Source organism: Gopherus evgoodei, unplaced genomic scaffold, assembly GCF_007399415.2.
Source record: "Gopherus evgoodei ecotype Sinaloan lineage unplaced genomic scaffold, rGopEvg1_v1.p scaffold_66_arrow_ctg1, whole genome shotgun sequence".
In the NCBI taxonomy this organism is placed as follows: Eukaryota; Metazoa; Chordata; order Testudines; family Testudinidae; genus Gopherus; species Gopherus evgoodei.
In genome coordinates, this window is record NW_022060087.1 from 25585 (window position 1) to 53399 (window position 27815).

The 27815-nt window shown below is 50.5% G+C and overlaps 1 protein-coding gene across 5 annotated transcripts; it reads right to left on the reverse strand.

The window, feature by feature from the left end:
- Positions 1 to 1776: 1776 nt before the first annotated feature.
- On the reverse strand, positions 1777 to 26161 carry COLGALT1 (collagen beta(1-O)galactosyltransferase 1). 5 transcript variants are annotated; one of them, XM_030547671.1, is made up of 12 exons: positions 25937 to 26158; positions 20450 to 20560; positions 19058 to 19175; positions 17727 to 17861; positions 17366 to 17570; positions 15720 to 15839; positions 14210 to 14286; positions 13839 to 13945; positions 13046 to 13178; positions 12001 to 12128; positions 10725 to 10931; positions 1777 to 2848 (listed from the first exon to the last, which is right to left on the reverse strand). In XM_030547671.1, exons 1-12 carry the CDS (start codon positions 26140 to 26142, stop codon positions 2581 to 2583), a joined length of 1815 nt encoding a protein of 604 aa, XP_030403531.1. In that variant the 5' UTR covers positions 26143 to 26158; the 3' UTR covers positions 1777 to 2580. The 5 variants fall into 5 exon arrangements, with proteins under 5 accessions (XP_030403531.1, XP_030403532.1, XP_030403533.1 ...); XM_030547672.1 differs by having other exon boundaries at positions 20358 to 20560; positions 25937 to 26023; XM_030547673.1 differs by lacking the exon at positions 25937 to 26158 and adding an exon at positions 21699 to 22256 and having other exon boundaries at positions 20358 to 20560.
- Between the last annotated feature and the right edge of the window lie 1654 nt (positions 26162 to 27815).

A 27815-nucleotide genomic window follows, 5' to 3' on the forward strand; every position in this document is an offset into this window, starting at 1 on the left:
GAATCAGTGAAAGGCAAAAAGTGGAAGTTAAATCCTAGTGAGGAAAATAGAAAGGAGCATAAACGCCGGCAAATAAAGTGTAAAATATAATTAGGAAGGCTAAAAAAGAATTTGAAGAACAGCTAGCCAAAGACTCAAAAAGTAATAACAAAATTTTTTTGCTAAGTACATCAGAAGCAGGAAGCTGCTAAACAACCAGTGGGTTCACTGAATGATTGCAATATCACTCAAGTCCCTCACAAAGAAGAAAAGTGGATACACATGAAAGCAGGCAGCCACTCTCTCCCTATAAGAGGACAACACAGCTCCTTTCCTGGAGGATTCCTCAAGTCAGCACAGAGGAAGAAGCCCTGGAACATGGAGGCACTTTTTAAGTGTTGTAGAGGTAGATCTAATTACATTTCAAGTACTGAACCAATCAGTTCCATCCTGCTTGACATTTCCAGGATTCATAACCTCTCTCTTCTGGTCACTGATACAAATGCACCCCAACAATCACCACATATTTAGTAGCCTATGGGAAAAATCAGTGTTCTCACTCCAGCTCCTGGGACAGGGACCCACAATGCAATTGCCAGTATCGCACCACCTTCAGCAGAAACCACGGAGTGAAAGGGCCATGGGGAAAATCAGGCTCCACTCATTTCTAGGGCTCTTCCAGGTCAGGGTTGAGGTACATGGGTTATGCAGTGCAAGGAAGTTTGTACCACTGCTGCCAAGCTGATCAATAGAAGACTTCACTCTCCAGGGCTGTGAAGCCAGCACTAGATTAAAATACAAGTTGGTGCTTGAAGAAGTCAGCTCTCGCCTAGCTCCTGCCCCAGCACTCTGGGCTGTTTATGAAGAAGCAAGAGACAGTTTAAGTCATAGCCAAAGGATTTTATAAAAACCAAGAGTGTTTTGGTCTTACAGAAAGAGAAGACTTCAGCTTACATTAGGGCACATCATTAGCAGGAACCTGCAGGATCTGGCAGCATTTCACCCCTCCTCCCCAGACACCCCCGAAGAGAACATTCAAGGGTCATGAATACGGATCCCAGAAATCCATTTGCCAGGGAAAAAACGTATAATGATGTTTTTACAGAGAATCTTTAGTTTTTACACTGAGAAAAAAACAAAACCCTCAATTTTACTGCAAGTACCAGTGTCACTTTTTCAATGTGCACAACCTCCCACTCCTGTGGTTGATTTTTGAATGTGCTTTAAATTAACATAGGCTACGTCTACACTACAGGATAAATTCAAATTAGCTTAAACCGATTTTATAAAACAGATATTATAAAGTCGATTGTGCGCATCCACACTAGGCACATTAATTCGGTGGTGTGCGTCCATGGTCTGAGGCTAGCATCAATTTCTGGAGCAGTGCACTGTGGGTAGCTACTGTAAAATAACGAGGCCAATAACGTCGATTTGCGTCCACACTAACCCTAATCCGATATAGTAATATCGATTTTAGCGTTACTCCTCTCGTTTTGTAGGAGTACAGAAATCGATTTAAAGAGCCCTTTAAACCGATATAAAGAGCAGTGTAGTGTGGACGGGTGCAGCGTTAAATCGATTTAACGCTGTTAAAATCGGTTTAACAGCGTAGTGTAGACCAGGCCATAGCTAAACATATGCCAATAAACTGCTTGCGGCATACAGCAGTTACTTAATGCCATATAGCGGCTCGCGTTTTAATGCATCTCAAATTTCACTTCAGCCTCCACACATGAGTAATTAAAGTTATAAAAAGATGCTGAAAACTTTAAAAGTCACCCCAAAGACTGTCACTGAGTTTGGTAAGGACAAATTTAATGTTGATGGTAAACTGCTGTTCTGTACTGTATGCAGCAAGGCTGTAGATGACATTTGAAGGCAGACAATCGCAGAACACATGGAAAGAGCTAAACTGACTGAAAAGAAATGAAAGAGGCTGAAACAGCAGGGCCCTCGACATCAGTAAAGAAATGGTGCACTGTGACTGGATCATTCCAGCATTTTACAACTGTAAATATATCAATAAACCATTGTGTTCAACTGATATCTATAGATATTGTGGCTGAGGAAACTAACGTTCAGTGTTTCATTTTAAAAATCCATGTCCCCCCCCCCACAATTATGGTTCTTTAATTGGAGAATTTTGTTTTGTTTTTTAAAAAAATCAGAGAAAACTAGGATCCCTGGTCATGAGATACACATATGGCAACAGAGGCGGGAAGACCAATGTCCTATCAAGCACCAATATCCTAAACCAAAGAATAAAACTTCTCCACTACAACGAGCAACTGCGTAAAGATCTGTGCTGAACCACAGCGCAGTGGCTGAATTGATGGACAAAGCAAACCTGACTTTCTCCAGCATTCTCTCTGAGAGTCCTGCAATAGCAGAGGTCAGAAGGGCTTCAGCCATGACCCTCATTGGCTTTGTCATCTAAGTGACTTTATCATTATATTCTTGGACACACCGAAGCTCCAATAATCCCCATGGATGGATGCTGCTATAACTGTTTCCCTGCTTTCTATCCCGGCTCCAACACACACCCTTCCTTATCACGGTCAGTCCCTTCATCCATTTCCTAGAAGGGGCCTGCTCTGGTCATAGCTCATCCCGGGCTGTACTGTCAAGAGGTGATTGGAGCACATCAGAGTTCTTGGCCTCCTTGCTGAGCTCCTGCTGTTCTTTCATTTTCTGAGATTTGGCACGGTCCCAGTCAGTTTTTACTCTCTCATTATTCCAAACCACAGAGGTCTCAGTGTCGCTGATGTAACCATCATCACCGGTGTAATGTGTTGGGTAAACCAGCAGTGGTTCCACTGAAAAGGCCAGCAAATTCCGGTTTTCAAAATGTTCCATGTATTCAGAGCTGTTCAGAAAAAGGGGAAAAAGAAAAGGGGTGTGTGTGTTACATCTTCTGCATTTACCCTACAGTCCATCTTCAGCTTCCCGCACCAGCGGCATTAATCCCTCCATTTACCCTACTTCACTCCAGACACCCTTCATCCTCCCACTGTGGCATTCAAACCACACATCAAGTTACTTAATCTTCTAATTCACAACCCTTCCAGTCCGCTCCCTTTCCCTAAAAGAACAGCAGCTGTGGAAAAACATCGCAGCTCCAACAATTCCTAAGAAATGAGTGTTTTAGAGCCCTCTCCAACCCCCACCCAAGTAGCTCCAACTAAATCTCAGCCTCCTGGGGCATAAATAGACGAGTAAAGCCAGAAGCCAGCTTGTTACTACTGCAATGTGGGAATGAGTTTAGGACAGTCAGGAAAAACACTGCCTGGGAATGGTTGGGTCATTACACTAATTGAATCTATTTCCCTATGTTAAGTTCTCACACCTTCTATGGGTCATTTCAATTATCACTTCAAAAGTTATTTTTATCCTGCTGATGACAGCTCATCTCAATTGATTAGACTCTTCCAGTTGGTATGCATACTTCCACCTTTTCATCTTCTCTGTATGTATAAATATCTCCTGTCTGCGTGTTCCATTCTGTGCATCCGAAGAAGTGAGCTGTAGCTCACGAAAGCTTATGCTAAAATAAATTTGTTAGTCTCTAAGGTGCCACAAGTACTCCTGTTCTTTTTGCGGATACAGACTAACACGGCTGCTACTCTAAAACCTGCTCGAACCAGGCAGTGTTGAGCAAGATGGTCTGAAGGTGTGATGTCAGCTCAGCAACCAGCGCTGCAAGTGGTGTTAGATGTGGCCACACTGCAGCGCTGTTGGGCGGCTTCAAGGGGGGTTCGGGGAACGCGAGAGCAAACCAGGAAAGGAGACCAGCTTCGCTGCGGTTTGCTCTCGCGTTCCCCGAACCACCCTGCAAACCGCAGGGAAGGAGACCTGCTTGCTCGGGGGTTCGGGGAACGAGAGAGCAAACCGGGAAAGGAGACCAGCTTCGCCGCGGTTTGCTCTCGCGTTCCCGGAACCACCCAGCAAACCTCAGGGAAGGAGACCTGCTTGCTCGGGGTTCGGGGAATGCGAGAGCAAACCGGGGAAGGAGACCAGCTTGATTACCAGAGGCTTCCTCAGGTATGCTGGGATACCTGCTTATTCCACGGAGGTCAAGAAAAGCGCTGGTAAGTGTCTATACTTGATTACCAGTGCTGGATCACCAGCGCTGGATCCTCTACACCCGAGACAAAACGGGAGTACGGCCAGCGCTGCAAACAGGGAGTTGCAGCACTGGTGGTGCCCTGCAGATGTGTACACCTCCTAAGTTGCAGCGCTGTAACTCCCTCACCAGCGCTGCAACTTTCTGATGTAGACAAGCCCTCAGTAAAGTGGCAGGTTTTAGAAGCTATAACAAGGAGCAGCCTGGACTGCAAGTACGGTGATCAAGCCAGTGAACAGTGATGGGGCTAGAGCAGGCTCACGCCTTTGCTGCACAGGAACTCCAAATGGCATTTTTGTCAAAACAGAAAATTCTGCAGGAAGTGTCTGATTTCACCCAAGTTGCTCAGGTATTCATCAAAAAACTCCATGGGTGCTGAAGACAAAAACATTTCTGGTTGTTCAATAAAAAAAAATAAAAAAGCTTTAAGAAAAATGTAGGGCTGTCTTTTAATCAGCGTTAACTCATGCAATTAACTAAAAAAAAAATCAATCATGATTAATCGCACTTATAACAATAGAATACCAACTGAAATTTATTAATTTTTTAATTGTGCAACAGCCCTGGAAAAATGTTAGTTTTCATTCAAATTTTACATACGAACTGTGATGTCATTCCATATTCTTTATGAAATTATGCTTATCATATGAATGACATAACTGAGATATACTTTATGCCAGAGGGCTCATGTGAGATATCATTGGAAAGGTAAGATTTACTGAATGTGATTATCCTATGTGTATGCCTGTATCATTTCTGTATGGGAAGTTAGAAACATTGACTATGTATTTCAACTATGCTACTTTGGGTGACGCCCACTGCTAACACTTCAGATACAATAATGGAAAAGCCAGATAGGGTGGATGTCTCATCAGCGAGGACAATGATCTGTGAAAAGCTTGGCTTTCCTGTGGACGCTCCATACTGCCACTGACTCATGGACGTTGTGATCCTACAGAATCAGGTGGTCTTGTCACCTGATACTAAACATTACCTGGGACTTGTAATTTTCCACTGTAAGGGAAGGGGGATCAAGCTTGGGAAACAAAGGATTCCCAGCTTATGTGAATCCTATTTAAGGGTGGGGAGGAAGGCAAACAAGACTCCTCCCCCTTCATGGCCTGTCTGCCCAAGAAGAAAGACTGAAAAAGAGAGGGCAAGGTGGGAGTCCAGACTGCATGGCTGGCCTTACCATAAGGCGAACTGAGATGGCTGCCTCAGGTGCCAAAATGGGGGGGGGGGGGGGGGGGGGCGGGCACCACTAGGACCCAGAGTGTAGAAAATTGTGTCTGCTGCTGGTGCATATGTATTCTCTCTGCTCTAGAGGCACTGAGATGGTGGAGTGCTGTGCTGGAGGAAGGAGGGCACAAGAGACATAACAGGCAGGCAGGAGAAGAGGTGAGAGGGAATAAAAAAAAGCGGCAGGAGCTGCAGGGAGACAGAGGAGCAGCTGCCCTCTTATGCACCTCTCTAGCACCCCCAAGAGCCTGGCCTGATTCACACCAGCTTCTCAGGGAGCTTCCTGTTTCCTGCTGCTTCCCTGAACCCACTTCAGGAGAACTGAAGTAGTAGGAGCCAGTTAGGCCCTTAAGACGCTGATATCTTCCCTCACTCAGGCCTGCTATCAGCCTGCTTATTTGTCCCCTTCAATTGAGTGTTGAGAGCCACTGTAGCTGGCACAGAACAGCAGTCATGAGTGAAAGAAGAAAATGCCCCTCTGCAGTAGCATTCAGAAAAAGAAAGAAAGCGAAGGAAGCTTTTCTATCTAAGCTCTCCTGAGATACATAGACACAAATGTTCACGGTGAGCCTTCCAGCCCCAGTGAGAATGTAAGTGGTGAGGAGATGACTGGAAGATCAGGCAGAGTGTAGGTGACCCAGCAGCTACTGCAGCATCCATATCTCCATCTCAAATGGATGTCACCATGCACATTCCTGAAGAAAAGTGTATGTCAGAGAAGAGTGTGGTGGGGGCGCAAGAAACAGCTGCTGCTGAGTTTAGTTCCTTAAGTCTAGATGATCCAGGACTGTGGACTCACTTGAGCAGTAGCCTGAGGGACTTCTTTGTATTGCATGGGCCACAGCAAGTGAAAAACTTCATGTTCCCCAAAAACAATGAAAACAGAAGTTTCTATCCAACACATTACCGGTATGAAATCCCCAATGGTGACAAGTGGAGAGGCCATGGCTTATGTACTCAAAAACCCAGAATGCTGCATACTGTTTTGGTTGCAAACTCTTCCAGTCTAATGTTCTAGCCACACTGGGTTCCAAGGACTGGAAAAATCTGGCTAGAAATCTGGCATGCCATGAGAAGGCAGTAAATCACCAGAGAGCATTCCATACGTGGAAAGAGCTTGAGATGAGACTAAGATTAAAGGCCACCATAGATTAGCATCAAGAGAAGATTGCATCAGAGTCTCTTTACTGGCAAAATGTTCTGAAAAGGCTCATTGCTGTTGTGAGAATGCTTGCTACCCAAAACCTAGCACTGTGTGGCAATTCAGATCAGCTGTACGTGCCAAACAACAGAAACTTCCTTAAAACTGTGCATCTGATGGCTGAGTTAGATGCTCCTAGAGTACAGCATCAAAGAAGAGTCACAACCCAAGAAATATACAAACACCACTACCTTGGAAAAACAATTCAAAAGGAGATCATACAGTTACTGGCAAAAGTCAAAGAGAAGATTGTGGCAGATCTGAAGTCAGCAAGATATTACTCTGTTATTCGGGACTGCACACCTGACATCAGCCATACAGAACAAATTACTTGAATGGTGCGTTTTGTAACGACAACAGAACCTAGTGAAAATGTCTCTGCAATGGTGATTGTCAGAGAGCATTTTCTATAATTTATTGACATTCATCATATTACAGGAGCTGGTATGACAAAAGTGCTTCTTAAAAAGCTGGAAGATTTGGGGGGAGAGATAGCTCAGTGGTTTGAGCATTAGCCTACTAAACCCAGGGTTGTGAGTTCAATCCTTGAGGAGGCCACTTAGGGATCGGGGGCAAAATACAGTACCTGGTCCTGCTAGTGAAGGCAGGGGGCTGGACTCAATGACCTTTCAAGGTCCCTTCCAGTTCTAGGAGATAGGTATAGCTTCAATTATTATTATTTTAATATTTGGGAATTGCAATAGCTGACAGAGGTCAGGGCTACAATATGGTGCCAACACGAGAGTAAAAAAAGAACAGAGGAGTGCAGACACAGATCCAAGAGTTAAACCCTTGAGCTTTTTTTGTCCCATGTAGTTCTCATTCATTGAATTTGGTGGTCAGTGATGCAACATCAGCTTCTAGTGAGGCTGCTGAATATAAGAATATAAGAACGGCTGTACCGGGTCAGACCAAAGGTCCATCTAGTCCAGTATCTGTCTACCGACAATGGCCAATGCCAGGTGCCCCAGAGGGAGTGAAGCTAACAGGCAATGATCAAGTGATCTCTCTCCTGCCATCCATCTCCACCCTCTGATGAACAGAGGCTAGGGACACCATTTTTTACCATTCCTGGCTAATAGCCATTTATGGACTTAGCCATCATGAATCTATCCAGTTCCCTTTTAAACATTGTTATAGCACCAGCCTTCACAACCTCCTCAGGTAAGGAGTTCCACAAGTTGACTGTGCGCTGTGTGAAGAAGAGCGTCCTTTTATTTGTTTTAAACCTGCTACCTATTAATTTAATTTGGTGACCTCTAGTTCTTGTATTATGAGAATAAGTAAATAACTTTTCCTCCTTATCCACTTTCTCAACATCACTCATGATTTAATATACCTCTATCATATCCCCCCTTAGTCTCCTCTTTTCCAAGCTGAAGAGGCCTAGCCTCTTTAATCTTTCCTCGTATGGGACCCTCTCCAAACCCCTAATCATTTTAGTTGCCCTTTTCTGAACCTTTTCTAGTGCTACAATATCTTTTTTGAGGTGAAGAGACCACATCTGTACACAGTATTCGAGATGTGGGCGTACCATCGATTTATGTAAGGGCAATAATATATTCTCAGTCTTATTCTCTATCCCCCTTTTAATGATTCTAACATCGTTTGCTTTTTTGACCGCCTCTGCACACTGCATGGACATCTTCAGAGAACTATCCACGATGACGCCAAGATCTTTTTCCTGACTCGTTGTAGCTAATTTAGCCCCAATCATATTGTATGTATAGTTGGGGTTATTTTTTCCAATGTGCATTACTTTACATTTATCCACATTAAATTTCATTTGCCATTTTGTTGCCCAATCACGAATTATATTAATGTAATTCAAAGCATTTATGTATTTTTCTCTGCATCAACTCATCAATGGAAAATTTTGAAGCAACATCTGGGAACATCCTCTCTAACACTGAAACCACTGAGTGCCGCATGATGGGAAACTCCAGTGGAGGCGATAAAGCCTATCAAACACTAAATTGGGAAGATAGATGATGCTATAGTTGCCAGTATGGAGGATAATGCTATGACAGGAACTGTTCGTGGGAGAACAGTGGCAGAGGGAAATGGAATCACCAGAAACATACATAACTTCAATTTTCTGTGCAGCTTAGTGTTGTGGCATGACATACTGTTTGAAATAAATGTAAGCAAGAGACTCCAATGTTGTAAGCAAGAGACTCCAAGAGACTCCAAGGTGAACTTGATATATCTGGAGCAATGGAACAACTGGACAAAGCAAAGTCATACCTACAGTCTTACCAGTCAGATGAGGGATTTCAAAACATTCTGAAGAGTGCACAGAAGTTGGCAGAGGAACTTCACACTGAAGCTATTTTCCCACCCTTTCAAGAATAACAGTCACCGAAGAAGACGACATCTTGATTACGAGGCACGGGATAATCCCATAAGAGACCCCAAACAACCATTCAAAGTTAAATTCTTTAGCCAGATGCTAGATTGTGCAATACAGTCAGTTGAATGTTTCATGCAGCTCAAGGAACACAGCAGTGTATATGGGATGTTGTATATGATATTCCAGAACTCCTCACTATACCTGAAGAAGACCTACATCAGCAATGCAGGGCACTAGAGATGGTGTTGACACATGATGACATGTGTGATATTGATGCGAGTGATTTAGGTGATTAACTGAAAGCCCTTTCAAGATGCATTTCAGCAGGATCAACTCCAAAGGCTGTTCTGGAATATACGTGCACAAATAAGATGACCACTCTCTTTCCAAATGCTTTTGTTGCTCTGCACATACTTCTAAGACGTCCTGTAACAGTTGCCAGTGGAGAACACAGCTTCTCCAAGCTGAAGATAATAAAAACACATCTACGCTCCACAGTGACACAGGAGAGGCTGGTCGGCCTTGCAACCATCTCAACAGAGCATGAGCTGGCCCAGAACGTGGACCTTCAGGAAGCAGTTCAAATCTTTGGAACCAAGAAGGCACCAAAAGCACCACTTTGATTATTCAAAACAGATTAAAACGCCAGTGTTTACTATGCAGACAAAAAAAAAAGTCTGAACAGCAAATGTAAGTGTTACTTAAAATTTTTGAACAAGGCGTTTTAAGTTGTTAGTTCTCCTTTATTGGGGTAGGCAGCAGAGCAGTACCACGAGAGGAGAACAGGAAGAACGCAGAATTGAGACCTTTCAAAGTTTTGGCCCAAGCAAGGGGACATGGAAGCATCATTTGAGCTCCTTGCCTCAGGTGCCAAAATGTTGTGGGCTGGCCCTGCCAGACAGACAGGGGTCTAGTCTGAAAAGGACTATAACTGGAACTCTGAACCACAGAAGCTTTGCAAACTGCCCGCAACAATATCTAGGGTGAGAAATACTATTTGTAACCAGTTTCTTTAGTGAAACTAGCTTAGTTTGCGTGTTTGATTTCATTTGCTTAATCTGCTTTGTTCTGTTTGTTACCCCTTTTACCACTTCAAATCTGCCTTTTATAGTTAATAAAATTTGTTGATTATTAAACCCATTTTCTGTAATTTCTAACGGGGGGGAGGGAGAGGGGGAGAAATGTGCACATCTCTCTCCATACTGAGGGAGGGGGCAAATTTCATAGTATATCTTTGGGTCTGTGCTCCAAGGGAGGTGGACATTTGAGTGCTGGAGCAAGTCCCTTAAGCTGATTCTTCCCAGAGCTGATCTGCAGCTGGGCGTGTCCCTGCCTGTGTGTGTTAGAGGAGGTTTTAAGACCGTGGCTCAGCAAGACAGGCTAAAGGGGGCCCATGCTGGCAGAACAGGTAGACTCGGTGGTATCTAGGCACATCAGGTGGCTTCCCAAAGAGTCCAACCCATCACAGGAACAATAAACATTTCCCAACTAGCTCTAGTTAGAACCTCTGTTTCCAGGAACAAGCAGGAAAACTCTTCAGTAATCCTCACACCAACTCCATATGCTACTACTGGGATATGTAAGGCTTCACTGCCAAGTTCAGAACACAGGGGTTAATCCCTGTTCAGCTACAGCAGCTGACTACAGACTCCATCTCTGACTACTGCTGAAGCAGCAGCAAAGAGTGTTTGTTCAAAGCTCTGCCTGCAACAGGCTTCTCACTTCAGAACACAATGCTCCCTTCACCCATGCACCCACCGTTCCTATAGGCTGATACACCCTTCTTTCCCCAGCACTAGGCCCCAGAGGATGCAGTCCAGACTCACACAGGGTGTTTGTCAAACATGACAGGAAGAAATTCATCCACAGGTAACATCTTGGAGAGCGGCTCAGCTGCCAGCAGCTTCTGGGCACCCTGCAGTGAAATCACATAGGCTAGAGTCCAGTAGGAATAATCTGCCTCCACCAGGTTCCGCACGTGAGGCACAGACTTCTCTGGGTGATCCACCTGCATTCGCTTCCTCCCAATGTAACTGGGGGAGACAGACAGCAGCACAAGATTATCTTTTAGAAAGAGACTTACACTCTAGCTCAGGGGTTCTCAAACTTAATTGCACTACGAGCCCCTTCTGACAACAAAAATTACTACAGTCCCCCTGCTGGGGTCTTAAAGCCTGAGCTCCTTCAAGCCGGACCACTTGAGAGGTGGGGACGGCAAGGGGACAACGCCAAAGCCCCACAGCCCCAGGCTGAGGCCAAAGTCCAAGGGCTTCAGCCCCAGGCAGGAGGCCTGTAACCTTAGCTCCATCACCCAGGGCTGAAGCCCTCGGGCTTGGGCCCTGTCCCCAGCAAGTCCAAGACAGCCCTGGTGACCCCATTAAAATGGGATCCCAACCCACAGTTTGAGAACTGCTGCAAGCAGCAGCTAGGGCCTCATGAAGGAAAGTCTGAGTGGAATTCCCTGGCCAGCTTTAGATGATCGTAATAGTCCCTGCTGGCCTCAAAAAAAAAAATTAAAAAAAATTATGAAGTCCCCATGCCTGGAATCAGTCAGCATAGGTGGAGAACAGAGGTGGCAGGTGCCCTTGTAGCATAGGCCAACAACTTCTGGCATAAAAATAAATCTGCTTTCTGGTTAACAGGGTATGTGGTCCTCTCTGATGAAGTGTTTGCCGTACAGAAATCTTTTGCCATCATCAGTGGGTGAGCCTATGCTCTGAACAGAGTGCAGCTCAGCATTCTCACCAACACCCAGGCTCTATCAGAGTTGCTCCATTGGAGCTGTTGGTAACAGGGAAATCAATGACCTCTTTGTTTCCAGTGTGCCAAGCCATCAAAGTATCACCCTCCCCTTATTCAAATCCCTTTCAGAATGCCACTTCCTACTAATGCCTACAAAAAGCAAGTTTATAATAATCAAAGGGTAGGTTATCACCCATTGTTCCCTTACTCTTCTCTCTTTTAGACTGCAAGCTCTTTGGGGCAGGATTTATGTATTTTACAACACTGAGTGTACTGCCAGAGGTAAACAGATAATTAAAGACAAGTGCCCAGGGAAGCTCAGTAGAACATCCATATAACCTTCTGATCTTCTGCACTTACATCAAGTCCCAATCCAGACCCTCTTCTTCCAGGTCATACATCAGATTCATCAGCCGTCGTTTAAAGAATATTTCAAACCGCAGGTCATCCTCGAACACGACTGATTTCTCCAGCCCTCTCTCCACAATCTAGCAATTTAGCAGAACAGAAGCTAAATCAGAGAACCTGAAATGCCTGCACCTCCTTCGCCCCTCCCCCCATGACATGTAATTTATATCCCCTTCTTTCACAGCACTGGTATCTATTGACTTTTAGTGCTGAGGAATTAGCTCTCTCTTGCCTCCCAACCTCTTCCATGTATATTCCCTTTTACCACTTCTAGGGCACATCTAGGCATCATGAGTAAGGTTCAGATTTTCGTCACAGTTATTTTTAGAAAAAGTCACGGACAACAAACAAAAATTCATGGAAGCCCGTGGCCTGTGTGTGACTTTTACTAAAAATAATGAGGGGAGGCCAGACAAGAGGATGACTGAAGCCTGAGCACAGGGGTGGGGGAAGAAGTAATGAGAGTCTGGACCCCACTGCAGGGAGCCCTGCCACTCACAGTGGTTGTAGAGGAAAATGTCATGGAGATCTCTGAAAGCCACGGAACCTGTGGCCTCCATGACAATCTTATCCTTAATCATGAGAAATGCAAGACTGCTCCCAACCTGCTGTGTATAAATATACCCATTGTGGCTCACATAGTAACCCAAAAAAAAAACAGAGGAGGGCACCACCCTGCTACCTACACACTCCTCTCACCCAGCTAAAATAACAGCATCAGCATGTGAATTTCTGCTCAGTGCAGGGATGATTCAAGTCTCTGGATGGTCCTGAGCAAAAACCCCCACCCCCACCAGACCATATGTCCCTGCTTATTCTTTGTGCGACTGCAAACCCTGCCAAGAGCAGTGGGAATGCTGGAAGAGGTAGAACCATGGCAGGAGCACAAATTGAAAAGGTCCTGGCTTGGCTATTACACCCAAACAGAACAAGTGTCCTGAAGGGGTCAGAAGCACCAAGATCCCTGGAGCTCTCTTGAGTATGCAGACTCACTTACCTCCTTCCAGATCTTATAGTGACTGAGGAAGCAACCCAGCTCCCCTTTGGTGAGTGGACGGCCATGGTATGGATCCTTATATCCTGGCAGCATCTGAATCCCCATAGCTTCCACCTCACTACTGTTCATGGCTCTGCAACAAGCACAAAGTGGTTAATGCCTCCATCAGCACAGAGCAGCAGCTGCCTTTGGAGTCTCTGCTAATGCTCATGAATGCAGCTTCTCTCCCCAAGAAATCTCCAGGCCACTTTATTTTAAGCCTCTCTCTTTGCAGAAGAGATGATGGAAAACAGAACAGAAGATCCTAGGATTACTCATTCTCACAGCCAGTTTATAAAGAATGCAGGCAATTTAGGTCATTACAACAGCTGTTCTGGCAACAGCTCACACCTCAAGGCACTACACAGCCATTATCTTGTTACCTCACCCTGAAGGGCCTTGTGTGCACATGCAGGGAAGACATTATTAGAGGAACTATACAGGCTACTCACTCAGCAGCCTCTTTGTCCATTGACAGGGTGGGATGAAAGGAGACAACGCCTTACAATTCATAAGGGGCCTTCCTACAGCAGAGAACTTTATGAAGTGACTGGAAAGCACTGACACCCAGAGCGTTTGGCTCCTCCTTCTCCCCTCCACCAAGCAAGGGAGTTGCCCTGCTTCCCTGCATCTCCAAGAAACAGCATCAGCTCTTCCCCATAAATACACCCTTCAGGAATCCTCATTGCAATATCCTGGTTCCTTATTATCAGGTGTTGGACTGGGCAAATGCTTGTTCTTTGGATGCACTCACTTTCCATCCACAGCCTCAATGATTTTGCAGTCGATCTGCTGCTCATACAGCGTCCGCAGCATTCGCTCTCGTCGATCTGCCCTGTGCTTTAAGTTAATCATGAAAACCTGAGGAAATAAAATCCATGGCCATGAATGTGCAGGGAGGTCCCTACTACACCCAGGGAGGCAAGAACTCAACTGCAACCTTGATGCATCCTGCACTGAACACAAAGGAAGAGATAACCTGTGCTTTATTAAGACCTAGAAATGCAGCTCAGGCATTAGAGAGTCTGAGGTGACCACAGGAGGAAGCCCATAGGCTCAGCTTGTGCAAACTAAACAGTGTTCTTCATCTCAGTAATGTGCCTGTATGGAACAGTCCTGACTCACCTCATCAAAGCCCATCTTGTCAGGGACCTTGGGCAGGATGGACAGGTATTCTGAAGGTTCCACTGGAGGGTTCTTCACTAAGGGACAACCAAGAAATGGAATGTGAATGGGTTTCTGTAAGACATTATCTTCCAGACATAAGGCCAAGGGACCTCTCTTAGCCACCACAACTCCAAATGGGGCACAGCTACCACCGTACTAGGAATAGCCGTCCAAACAAACCACCACAGAGGAACCAGGTACGAACAACCCACTGGGGCCTGAGAAGGAAAAGGAACCTCTAATTTTCTATTTCACGACCCATCTCCTACACCCTTTCTCGTTGCTAGCCTTTGGCCAGTGCCCCCCGAGTGCCTGACAGGGATATTTATGCTTATTAGTCCTGTTGACTGACATACTGCTCTCTCATTTATTATTTACTTCAGGTTTTCCCTCTTGTTGGAAGGAGATGCTCCAGTCTCAAGGAGTGAGCAAAGAGTATTCAGCCAATTAGAGAACATTTGCAGGCAGATTTGAACAGGAAACCACTGTCTAGAGCTGCATTTACAGAAATATTCTGTCTCTGAAGACAAGGAGAATGCAAGCTTGTGCAACTGAAGCCATGCTCTGTGTGCAGCCAAGGGTTGGGCGGGGGGGGAGGGGGGAGGGGAAAGGAAAAATCAGAGAAATAAACCTCTGGCATCAAATTCTCAGACACATAAAATTATTTTAAAATAGTTATCCTGTGACCTGGGCTCTCCCTCTTGCATTACTCAGATTTACAGAGACGTGTATTTAAATGGCTAGGAATCAGTCCCCGTCCCTTTAAGTGTTGATAGGGAGAGGTCAGATACTCAACTTCAGTAAAACAATCTCTGTGCAGCCAGGACCAAATATAAAAGAGATACTGTGAACCGTACCTAGGAATGTACCCAGGGGAAGAAAACATGGAGTCCAACACACTCCCTATACTGTACACACCAGAATTCAGATTACTCCACACATAACAGGGTGGATGGGCACTGCCACACAGGCCCTGCAGACACCAGAGGCCAAGAGAGGGGGAAAAACTGAAAGAGGACTGTGTGGCAAACTGCAGTCACAGGAGATGAGGGGCCCTAAAGGTTAGCGGAAAAAGCAACACAGTCAAGTCAGGAAGAAACGCTCTCTGTTTTTAAGTGGTACAAACAGCAACCACAGGAGCTGAACAATTTACCCAGATGTCAACAGGCAAGACACCATGCCACGCCCTCACTACAAGCAGCTCCAACATAGCCAAGGGAACTGTGGAATCATTTGAGGTAGAGCTTCCATAGAAACTACCATTCTAGCCATCCTGCTCTTACAATTCCTCAATATATTTTCCTCCTTCCATCCAACCAGCAGCTTTGAGGCAGCTACTGCTGAATCTCCAGGACAGACAGGTCCCAAATTCAGAATGTCAGAAGTAAGAGGGAAGAAGGAAAACCGTCTAAGCAATTCCCAATCCAAGCCTATGAACGTTCTGTTTCTAGTGGCATCCAGCACTTACCCATTATCTCCAGCTGCACGTGCATGAAGCTTTCCACCTCATCCCGCATGGTGCTGTGGGCTCTCAGTGGCACCGGCAGGAAGCCATAAACCTCTTTGTTGCATACAAACATCTGGACCTCTGAAGTGAACACACAGAGTGAGCTAGATGCTGCTCAAAACCCACTCAGTGGCAAACTCAGCCCACATCATGGGACTGCATAAGGCACCCATGTCCTTGGGTTCATAAGTCAGCCCAATAAGACCTCACGTGGCCTGTATGAGACAACTGCATTAGAGGGGTGTATTGTGCAGTGACCTGTACAAAAATGCCAATGTACAATAAAGCAGCCCATTATATACAATTGTTTATACAAGTATAAGACAGACTGACACTCCCTGGATTGTTAAGCTGGAAGAGCTGTGCTAAAGTCACGGGTTGGTTTGAGTTGGGAAAGGAAATGTTTGTAGTTGAAATCACTTAAATGGGTTTTCCTGTTTCTTGTTTCATGGAATAATGTCTCCACTCCTTTTTGAACATTGCTTATTCACTATGGCACTAAAAGGGTCAGAGGGACAGGGAAGAGCAAGCTTCACCATCATGGCTGCGGCTCCACCACCATTTCCTGGAACCCTGGGATGCGCCATGACACCATTGGGCCTTTGTCACCTTGATCCTGAAAGATGTTGTGATCTGGCCAGGCCAGAGAAAGGGAACTAAATGACATCCCCTCCATCAGCTTTGTCTAAACCTTGAATACCTGAGAGTTAGGTTCTAGCTATTGTTCCTCCCTCATGTCATTTTCCTTCCTTGTCTTATTTCTCCTGTTTCTAACATCTCTTTTTGCCTTTGGCCTAACAAGAGTCAGGCTTTAACTGGCCAAGACAGCTCCACATTTGCACACTGGTATGACAGGAGAAGCAACAAAAAGCAATTCTTTAAACAGACCAACACTGGTAAACGTTTGCCATGTCTCAGAGTAGCTGATAAGATCGTACACTGGTCCTGTTTCCCAGCAGCAAAGTTGCAAGCCAAAATCCAAACCCTCACAAAACCTAGCAGAGACAGATGTTGCATTTTCTATCTTTTCTATTCTTCTCTCTTTCCATTTATCTTGTTTGGTATGAAAGGAAACAGGATTTTCAATAGCAGCAGCAGCTCCAGATCATCTAAACTAACTTTCTCTCTTCTCCCTCATCTTCCCACAAGAGGACAGCTAATACCATCTAAAAGACTGTAAAGCAAGTGTTCCCCCCATAAAATACTCTATACAACAACTAAAAGGAATAGGGAAAGCTATTAAAATGAAAGTCTGAGTTCATGCAATACATTTCAAATCCTTTCATTGTTTTTTCCTTCTTTTTCTGTGACTTTAAAAGATTTTATAACGGTGAGTGTTACAAAAATAGGGGCCATAGCAATTACTTGGTAGGCTTGGTTTGAGGGTCTCCTAACTGAACTACTGAGCACTGCAACAGTAAACAAGGGTTTTGTTAATATCTTATCCCTTGTTGGGCCCAAGACAACCCATTACCAACACAGCAGACAACCTAATCTGCCTTCAGAAAAGGATGGCTGCAGGCTCCTCATCTCTCAGTCCAGAGCAAAGCTACACACCCAGCCTATGCTAGCAAGAAGTGCATGAGCAGCAATATCCATTAACTCACCTGCCTGCTTGCAGGCAAATGCAAAGACAATGATGTCATCAAAAGACCAGGTGTAATCTGGGTGTGGTGGGTAGAAGGCAAGGTCCCGGGAGGCCTCTTTCCGCAGGTCAATCAGGAAAGTGGAGTGTACCATGGGGACAGCAAAGCAGCCACGGCGATCTCGTTTTCGAATGGGAATGTAGGCAGGAGTGCGTTTGTAATAACCCTAAAAAAGGGGAAAAGGAGAGTCTTGCAGGAGCTCTTATGGGGGGAGAGGGGTAGCTGGGAGCTACTCATGCACGCAACGGATCCTGTGTGCAAAGTGCTGGTGTACACAGGGACTGGAAGAGGAACATATGTCAGAACCCAGGCCTCCTCCTACCTGCGAAGTCATTCCACACCAGAAGTTAGAATAGGCAGCACGAGAGTCCAACATGGGCGCCACTACGGTCTTGTTCTCTGCCATCAGCAGGCCCAGGGTGTCTGGGTTTGTCAGGAGATTATCTGCATCCACAAACTGCAAACAGCAAAGAGAGACAACAAGCACAGTCAATTCTAATGCAGCCAGTCTGGTCCCTGCATCAGCCTGGTGTGCTCCACCGCGAGCCATTACTGTGTAAACCTTGTGAATGCTTTCCAACTACTCCTAAAGATATTCTCAGGATGTCCATTGGCCCTAGGCTCTCCTCAATAACTAGGTATTACTGCTTTCATTTTGATAAAAACAGGCATTTCTGTTTTTTTCAGGCATTCTCAGACCTGAAAGGCAGGATCCATTAGTCAAACCTGGAAACACGTGGACTGCTGAGCTACAAAATATCCCATGCCAGCACATCAGTATAGCATAGCAGTACTTGAGTCCAAATGGATTTTTATTACCTAAAGCCCGGTCACAAAATTCCCTTAAAGGCAGCTGCTATTCAAAACAGAGAAAGAGACCCATCTTAAGAAGTTCACTCTCAAGGGAGAAGTTCCTTAAATTCAACTACAGTCCTTCCTGTTTAGACATGAGAAACACAAAGATAACTGTGACAGACATTTATATGTACATTAGCTACATTTATACCTAAGCCAGTTAGATTATAAAGCTACTAAAGAAGGCTACAGCCTCCAAGCCCTCCTGGTCTGAAACATCATCTTCACAACAGCAATATTTTAAAGATGCTTCCACTTCTCCAAGCAGGCAGAGGCACCCAGTGCCAGCAGACACAAGTGCTTGGCACCAGCTGCATTTGGGGGTGCGTGTGAGGGGGGGGAAGACACCAGGAACATTTACAAAACACTCATTCTCATGCCACTGTCACCAACATAATTACTGCATTGATAGCAATTCATTGGTCAAACAGAGGCACCAGCAGAGCCCAACTTCATGCAGATGAGGGACACAGAGTGCTTGCAGTAATCCAGTCAAGGACATCATATGGATTATTGCCACCCACTAGGTTATCATCATACGTTTGGTTGCTGCCAAAAGCAAGACACCAAAGTACATGGATAATGGGCCATGGCCTGCCTGGATGCTGTCTGGCTATTCCTGTGCTCAAGCAGCTCTGCTGTGCAGGGCCAGGCTAGTTTAATCAGCAGCATTAGCCCAGGTGAGAGGCAAACAGAAACCTGCACAACTGGACTTGGATTTGGTTTGCAAACTGAAAATGAGTGGACATAAACATAGCATCTGTCACCACAGTACCAAAGGCAGGGAGATTTTCTTACCAAGATGTAGTCAGCCCACATGTCCCTAGCAGATTTCAAGGCTGCTTGTCTGAGCTTCATCACATGCTCATAGCGAGAATTTGACCAGTGCTTCGGGCCTTCCTCATCTGGATAGGACCTGCCAGGGATTACCCTCAGTTAGAGACCCAGCTGGGTTCATCTCTCCTCACTGCTTTCCCTTCCCAAAAGTTACATGATGTGAATATATAGCAGGAATGAACTCAGCACAAGTGCCAAATCTGAGAGGTGAAAGGCAAGCTAGTTGTAAAAGACGCCACGCCCCCCTTTAGCCACACAATCCAAGTGGCCTTCTCTGCCAAGGAACTAACAGACCTCCTGCTTGGTTTTGGAGTCTTCTCCATAGACAACAGCAAGATTTTGGCTCAGTAATGTCACGGGGGCCCCTGAGACTCTACAGAAAAGGGAAGGCATTTGACAGACAGACATGTCTTGTTGGTCTCTATGGATCCAATTAAACCGTTGGGCTAACAGAATATCCTCTATATGCAGTGGAGATCATTGATGCAGCAGAGTCAATTGCTCTGACCCACCAGTTTATGAGCGTCTCTGAACAATCTTGTCTAGAACTGCAGCCAATCCAATCCTGCCACAAACAGTGACTTCTATCAGAGCCCTGACCTGCTCTCCAGCGCACTACTCCCAAGTGACAAGCATCCTGAATCCTCTAAAACAAGCAAGACCAGATACGGCAGAATTTAATGCTGTCTCCTTGGTGTCTGCAGATTTTGAAAAGGAAAAACAGATTTTTTACTTCTATGTTCAAAAAAATGAGACTATTGAAGTATTTACATGGGATTCTCAATAGCACTTGGAGACCGGCTCTGTTCAGTAATTTGCAGGTAGGTCTGCAAGGTTGTATGACCAGGGTGGGCTTCTGACAGTTGCAAGGCGGGGCAGCTTGACTTTCCTATCTGGAGCAAAGACTGCATCAACCATCCTCCCATCCCTAGCACCCCATCTCACTATCTGAGTGCATGTCTGTGAGGTCAAGGGAGGTCATTTGTGGGAAGGAAGCCAATGGTTCGAAGGGAGCCAGGGCACTTGCTGGGGGGAAAGGGGTTTCAGACATTCACCCATCCTCACTTTGAGAGTTCAGTGGGGCTAAGATGAAACTTAACAAAATCACATGCCCCACAGAAACAAGGCTTATCAACAAACCCTATCTGCTCCCTGGCCCTGGGGCAGTCTTTCACAGGGCTCAGTTGGGTTCTTTCCAATGCCTACCCATCCCACAGAGGCTAACTCCATCTTTAACCAAGTATTCAACCTTTTAATTTACCCTTTTACTGAGGAAATCAATAAACCTGTGCAGCTGTCTCTCTTCCCAAGTTTAGGCAGGTGCTGGTAACAGTCTCTGAGGCAGGATCTCACCTGGGCTCCTCCATCGGCCTCCACTCCACAGAGTGATACAAAGTCTGCACATTTATCAGCCATTCTCGTAGCACAGCCGTTGTGTTGTCAGTGTTGTGGTCTGTTGCCACCCTGAAAAACACTCAACAGTGACACACTGCTAAGTAGGAACATGAACCCTCCTGGCACTTTCCCCCACGCCCTGCAGGGGAAGCTGGAGCAATGCTCTTGGTTAAGGTTACGATTTAATCGTGAGTATCTTTAGTAAAAGTAACGGACAGGTCAAGGGCAAAAAACAACAACAACAAAAAAATTCACAGCCCCAGGACCTGTCCATAACTTTTACTAAAGATACTCATGATTGAATCTTGGGGCAGGGGGCACTGCGGGGGCAAAGCTGGGGACCTGGCACTGCCAGAGGGGGGAAGCCTCGTGGGGCATCGCTCTGACTGCTGCCTGGGGGGATGGGGGGCAGGGGCAGAGTGGGGAGTTCTGGGAGGCCCACTGCGGCTCCAGTCACTGCCAGGGATGAGGGAGCCCCAGGACCAGCCGCACTGGCAGTTGCTCAGGTGGTCCCTGGGGCCAGCTGCCCAGGGCCACCAGAGCAGCAGCCAGTGCCACTGGCTGCAAGACCGCCCAAGCGCCTGGCTGCAGAACCACTCTAGCAGCAGCCAGTGTGGCTGAGCCAGGGCGGCCCTGAGATCAGCCACACTGGCCACTACAGAAGTCACTGAATCTGTGACTTCCGCGACCTCCATGACAGACATGGAGCCCTACTCTTAGTCCATGCTGCCTCCCCTCACACCCTGCAGGAGAGTTTGAGGTAAATCCCACCATCTCAAATACTTTCTCATCCGCAAAGCTGCCCATTTCCCCTCTAGGTTCCACTCAGCCCACAGGAGACACCCATGTTCCCAGAATTCTGGGCTCTCCATTCTAACCCTGCTCCTCCTCATATCCATTGAACCAGGAGCCTCTTGCCTCTCACCCTCTCTAGTGCAAGGTATTGCCCTAATGCAATAAAACCAGGCAATCAGCATCCCAGACCCTACTCCAACCCAGTCCTGTTGAGAATGGATTCCTAACACAAGATGCACAGCTGTCTTTAACCCTGTTAGCTAATGGGGGTGGGAGGTGGGTGTATCTTCACTCTCCTCTTTCCAAGCGTACAATTCAGCCACCATGGAAAAAGGGCTCACGGAGCCCTGGGACCGCTCCTTCAGCCACCATGAAGTGGCAGGAAAAGTTCTCTTCTTCAGTCTATACTTACCTCAAAGTGGTAGAGAGTTTGCAGTAGTGCCTTTCTTTCCTCCTGCTGTAACACAAGCTCCAGTGGGAATTTCAGAGCAGGTACTAAATCCCTTGGGGAAGATACCTTCCCTGTTGAAAACACTACCTGCCCAGCTTGTCCATGTAACAGCCACGTGCACCGAGTGCTGGCTACATGCACATGAAGCTGTTAATGTCCAGACACTTGGGACAGGTTGGCAAGCGTTTCACTGGGGCCAAGGTGGCTTTAAAATGCTAATCTGCAACCTAGAAAAGGTAACAGGACCCTCCCATCCAACGATACCCACATTGGCCCAGGGTCTCACTAGACTCCTGTCTGTGCTCAAGAAAGGCTTCAGGCCCCCAGCGTGGGGCTGCGGGGAGCAGGGAAAGGGAGTTGCCTGAATCTCACCAGCCCCCAGAACGGCAGGGGGAGGAAATCTCAGGCGGGTCCCAAGCACCATCAGCTCCTGCTAGGGCCAGGGAAAGAAACAAGTACGTGTGGAGAGAAGCCAAGGAGATCCTAGGGACCTGGGTGGCCAAGGTGAGGGAGAAAGTCCAGCGGCCGCTGGGTGTGTCTTGCTAGCGTGTGCATGAGATTCCCAGAGATGGAGGTCTGGGGGGCTGGGCGGTGATGCCCGGGGGGGGGGGGGGGATAAGCGGGGATGACGTCCAGGGGTGGATTACGTGGGAGGGGAATCCTGAAGGGGCGGGGGGAAGGGCTGGGCAGGTCCCGGGCGATGGATGCCGGGGTGGGGGGCACGGGCGGGTTCCAGGGGATGGATGCCCAGGGGTGGAGGATGCCTGGGGGGGACTAGGTAGGGACAATGCCCGGAGACCGCGGGGGGTTGGGGGTTTGTGCCAGGATGCCAGGGGCACGGACGGGTCCCAGGGATGGATACCGCGGGGGTGGGATGCCTGGGGGACTAGGCAGGGATGATGCCCGGGGTGGGGGGGTGGATGCCATGAGGTGGAGGGGGAATGCCAGGGAGCATGGGCAGGTCCTAGGGATGGATGCCGGAGGGGAGGTGCCCAGGGGACTAGGCAGGGATGATGCCCAGGGGTGGATTACGTGGGGTGGGGGGGATGCCGGGAGCATGGGCAGGTCCCAGGGATGGATGCGGGGGGGGGGGCCTGGGCTGGGTTGGGCAGGTCTCAGGAATGCATACCCAGGGTGGGCAGGGACGCCGGGGGGACTAGGCAGGGATGACGCCTGGGGGGGGTGCCATGAGGTGAGGGGGGAATGCCAGGGAGCATGGGCAGGTCCCAGGGATGGATGCCGGAGGGGGGGAGCGCCTGGGGGACTAGGCAGGGATGATGTCCAGGGGCAGATTATGTGTGTGGGGGGGGAATGCCGGGGGCTGGGCAGGTCCCAGGGATGGATGCGGGGAGGGTACCCGGGGGACTAGGCAGGGATGATGTCCAGGGGCGGATTACGTGGGGTGGGGGGTTCCGGGGGCTGGGCAGGTCCCAGGGATGGATGCGGGGGGGAGGCATGGGCAGGTCCTCGGGAATGGATGCAGGATGGGGGGTACCCGGGGAACTAAGCAGGGATGATGTCCGGGGCGGATTACGTGGGGGAGGAGATGCCCGGGGGCTGGGCGGGTCCCTAGGCATGGATGCAGGAGGGGGGGGGTACCCGGGGGACTGGGCAGGGATGATGTCCAGGGGCGGATTACGTGGGGGGGGGGTTGCCGGGGGCTGGGCAGGTCCCAGGGATGGATGCCGGAGGGGGAAGTGCCCAGGGCACTAGGTAGGGATGATGTCCAGGGGCGGATTATGTAGGGGGGCACAATGTCAGGGGGCTGGGCAGGTACTGGGGGATGGATGCGGGGGGGGGGCATGGGCAGGTCCCCAGGGATGGATGTGGGGGGGGGCATGGGCGGGTCCCCGGGGATGGATGCAGGATGCGGGGTACCTGGGGGACTAAGGAGGGATGATGTCCAGGGGCGGATTACATGGGGTGGGGGGGATGCCGGGGGGCTGGGAGGGTCCCCAGGGATGGATGCAGGATGGGAGGTACAAGGCGGACTCGGTAGGGATGATGTCCAGGGGCGGATTACATGGGAGGGATGCCAAGGGGCTGGGCAGGTCCCCGGAGATGGATGCGGGGAAGGTACCTGGGGGACTAGGCAGGGATGATGCCCAGGGGCGGAATACGTGGGTGGGATGCCGGGGGGCTGGGCAGGTCCCCGGGGATGGATGCGGGGGGGGGGGGGCATGGGCGGGTCCCCGGGGATGGATGCCGGGAGGGGTGTGTGCCCGGGGGACTGGGCAGGGATGATGCCCGGGGGTGGATTACGGGGGGGGGGGGGGGGATGCCGGGGGCTGGGGAGGCCCCAGGGATGGATGCGGGGGGGGGCATGGGCGGGTCCCCGGGGATGGATGCGGGGGGGGGTACAAGGGGGACTAGGCAGGGATGATGCCCGGGGGCGGATTACGGGGGGGGGGGGATGCCAGGGGCTAGGCAGGTCCCAGGGATTGATGTGGGGGGGGGCATGGGCGGGTCCCCGGGGATGGATGCAAGATGCGGGGTACAAGGGGGACTAGGCAGGGATGATGCCCGGGGACGGATTACGGGGGGGGGGGTGGGGATGTCGGGGGCTGGGGAGGTCCCAGGGATGGATGCCGGGGGGGGCATGGGCAGGTCCCCGGGGAAGGATGCAGGATGCGGGGTACAAGGGGGACTAGGCAGGGATGATGCCCGGGGGCCGGATGCCGGGGGCTGAGCAGGTCCCCGGGGATGGATGCGGGGGGGCCATGGGCCGGTCCCCGGGGATGGATGCAGGATGTGGTGTACAAGGGGGACTAGGCAGGGATGATGCCAGGGGGCCGGATGCCAGGGGCTGGGCAGGTCCCAGGGATGGATGCGGGGCGGCCATGGGCCGGTCCCCGGGGATGGATGCAGGATGCGGGGTACCCGGGGGACTAGGCAGGGATGATGCCCGGGGGCCGGATGCCGGGGGCTGGGCAGGTCCCAGGGATGGATGCGGGGGGGCCATGGGCCGGTCCCCGGGGATGGATACGGGGGGGCATGGGCCGGTCCCCGGGGATGGGTGCGGGGGGGCGTGGGCGGGCCCCCAGGGAAGGATGCAGGATGGGGGGTACAAGGGGGACTAGGCAGGGATGCTGCCTGGGGGCGGATTACGTGGGGCGGGGGGGATGCCGGGGGCTGGGCAGGTCCCAGGGATGGATGCGGGGGGGCCATGGGCCGGTCCCCGGGGATGGATGCGGGGGGGCCATGGGCCGGTCCCCGGGGATGGATGCAGGATGCGGGGTACCCGGGGGACTAGGCAGGGATGATGCCCGGGGGCCGGATGCCGGGGGCTGGGCAGGTCCCCGGGGATGGATGCGGGGGGGCCATGGGCCGGTCCCCGGGGATGGATGCAGGATGCGGCGTACAAGGGGGACTAGGCAGGGATGATGCCAGGGGGCCGGATGCCGGGGGCTGGGCAGGTCCCAGGGATGGATGCGGGGCAGCCATGGGCTGGTCCCCGGGGATGGATGCGGGGCGGCCATGGGCCGGTCCCCGGGGATGGATGCGGGGTACCCGGGGGACTAGGCAGGGATGATGCCCGGGGGCCGGATGCCGGGGGCTGGGCAGGTCCCAGGGATGGATACGGGGGGGCATGGGCCGGTCCCCGGGGATGGGTGCGGGGGGGGCGTGGGCGGGCCCCCAGGGAAGGATGCAGGATGGGGGGTACAGGGGGGACTAGGCAGGGATGATGCCTGGGGGCGGATTACGTGGGGCGGGGGGGATGCCGGGGGCTGGGCAGGTCCCAGGGATGGATGCGGGGGGGCCATGGGCCGGTCCCCGGGGATGGATGCGGGGGGACCATGGGCCGGTCCCCGGGGATGGGTGCGGGGGGGGCGTGGGCGGGCCCCCAGGGAAGGATGCAGGATGCGGTGTACAAGGGGGACTAGGCAGGGATGCTGCCCGGGGGCCGGATGCCGGGGGCTGGGCGGGTCCCAGGGATGGATGCGGGGGGGCATGGGCCGGTCCCCGGGGATGGATGCAGGATGCGGGGTACCCGGGGGACTAGGCAGGGATGATGCCCGGGGGCCGGATGCCGGGGGGCTGGGCGGGTCCCAGGGATGGATGCGGGAGGGGCATGGGCCGGTCCCCGGGGATGGATGCGGGGTACCCGGGGGACTAGGCAGGGATGCTGCCCGGGGGCCGGATGCCGGGGGCTGGGCGGGTCCCGGATGCCGCGGGGGGGGCCCGGGGGCGGCTCTCACCACAGCGCCGTTCGCTCCTTCGGGTGCCGCAGCCGCTCCAGGGCCCCCAGCACCGCCGGCAGCGAGTGCGCCGCGTTCCGAGCAAGCAGCGCGATCAGCACCCGGGGCGCCTGCAGCGGCGACTCCGGGCTCCACCGCTCCTCGGGGAAGTAGGCGCCGCCCGGGGCCAGCAGCAGCAGGAGCCAGAGCCCGGCGGCCGGGGCCATGGTGCGTCGGACGATCCGCGCAGCTGCCCTCCGACAAGAAATGGAACTTAAAGGCAAAGGGAAGACAAGCCCGGTACTGGCTGCAGTCTCCCTCAGGGGGGTACCTCCCCTTTAACAGGCATTCTTACACGCCGACAGAAAAAGTCCAGAGACACCCCTCGCCTCTCGCGGGGCTGGCTAGAGCCTACGCGTAACGGCTTAAAGGGATGGGGCCAGACTGCCCCCCACGCCCGGCGCGAGCCACGTTCCCTGCCGCGCAGGGGGCGGAGCACGAACCTGTCCCCGGCCCGCGGTGGGGACCGCGCCCCGGACGAGCAGGGCCTGGGGCCGCCTGGGGGCTGTAACGCTCCCGCCCTGGCCCCGTTACCGGGTCCGAGAGCCAGCATGGGCCGTGCTGGGGCCCGGGGCGGGGCGGGGCTCGGGCTCTGCCCCCACAGGAGGGTTGCAGTGCAGTGAAGTCTGAGTCTCGGGGTAGCCGGCTTAATCTGTGTCCGCAAAACCGAGGAGGAGTCTGGTAGCACCAGGCTGAAGTGGGTGTTTTACCCACCAGAGCTTGTGCCCAAAGAAATCTGTTCGTCTTCAAGGTGCCACCGGACTCCTTGTTCTTTTAATGAAGTTTGGTTACCGCTGAACTCTTATTTCGGGGGGGGGGGGCTGTGAGTCACTGCCAGACTAACACGGCTACCCTCTGATACTTGTGCACCTGCAGAAGCCCCTGTCCCCTGCAGACTTCCCCCCCCCCCACACACACACACAGAAAATACGTTCTCCTGGGGAGGTGCTGCAATTACACCTTTCGCCCACCAGAGGCTGCTTTGTTGCCAGAACAAGGGAGGTGGAGCAGCCTGCTGGGGAGAGGCTAGTTCCCCACAGTGCCCTGCTCCTGGGACCATGTGAGGAAGGATGGACAGAGTGGGGACTACAGGGTGTGTGGGGGGGAGTGGTGTTCCACAGACTAGGGGTCAGAAGGGTTAATGTGGGGGAGACAGACTGGGGCATAGGAGCAACTGAGGTGACAGCATTCAGCTGGAGTGGGGGGAGGGGGGTGCAAGGCTACATGGGGATGGGGGGTAGCTGAGTGGGGTATAGGGACATGCGGATGAGGGGAGAAGGGGTGGCTGGGTGGGGGTGTAGGGACACAGGGGCTTATATGCCTGACTGAATGGGTCAGCCAGGGTCCGCAGGTGGGATGCTCTCTAACAATTTCTCCCCCCCCCCCCCAAAAAATCTATTCCACACTTTTCCCACCCATGCACAACAACTGTCCAAGTTCATTCCCAGGCTCCTTCCCAGCAATTACTTCTCTTTCCCTCAGCTCTTCCTTTAACCCTGACTCTCCCAAGCCTTTGCACAGCTTCTGAGGGGTGTGGGAAATAGTGTCTGTATTGTAGTTTAAATTAACTAAGTTACATATAAATATGCAGTCAAAAAAGCTAACAATGTTAGGAATCATTAAGAAAGGAATAGCTAAGACAAAATATATTGCCTGTTTAAATATACAGTACACCTACATCTTGAATATTGCGTGCAGATGTGGTCACGCCCATCAAAAAGGATATATTGGAATTGGAAAAGGTTCAGAAACAGGCAACAAAAATGATTAGGGGTATGAAACAGCTTCCATAGGAGGAGTAGTTAATAAGGACTGTTCAGATTGGAAAGGTAAGGGGGGA

Bases quoted from the DNA above. Each gene is read 5' to 3' on its own strand.
- COLGALT1 (XM_030547671.1), bottom strand. From the start codon at position 26,142: ATGGCCCCGGCCGCCGGGCTCTGGCTCCTGCTGCTGCTGGCCCCGGGC. The intron at 17,571-17,726 runs GTAGGAGGAGGC...CCCCTTTTTTAG, and splicing joins GGTGTGGAATGACTTCGCAG to GGTTATTACAAACGCACTCC. The intron at 14,287-15,719 runs GTAAGTGCTGGA...GTTGTCCCTTAG, and splicing joins CGTGCAGCTGGAGATAATGG to TGAAGAACCCTCCAGTGGAA.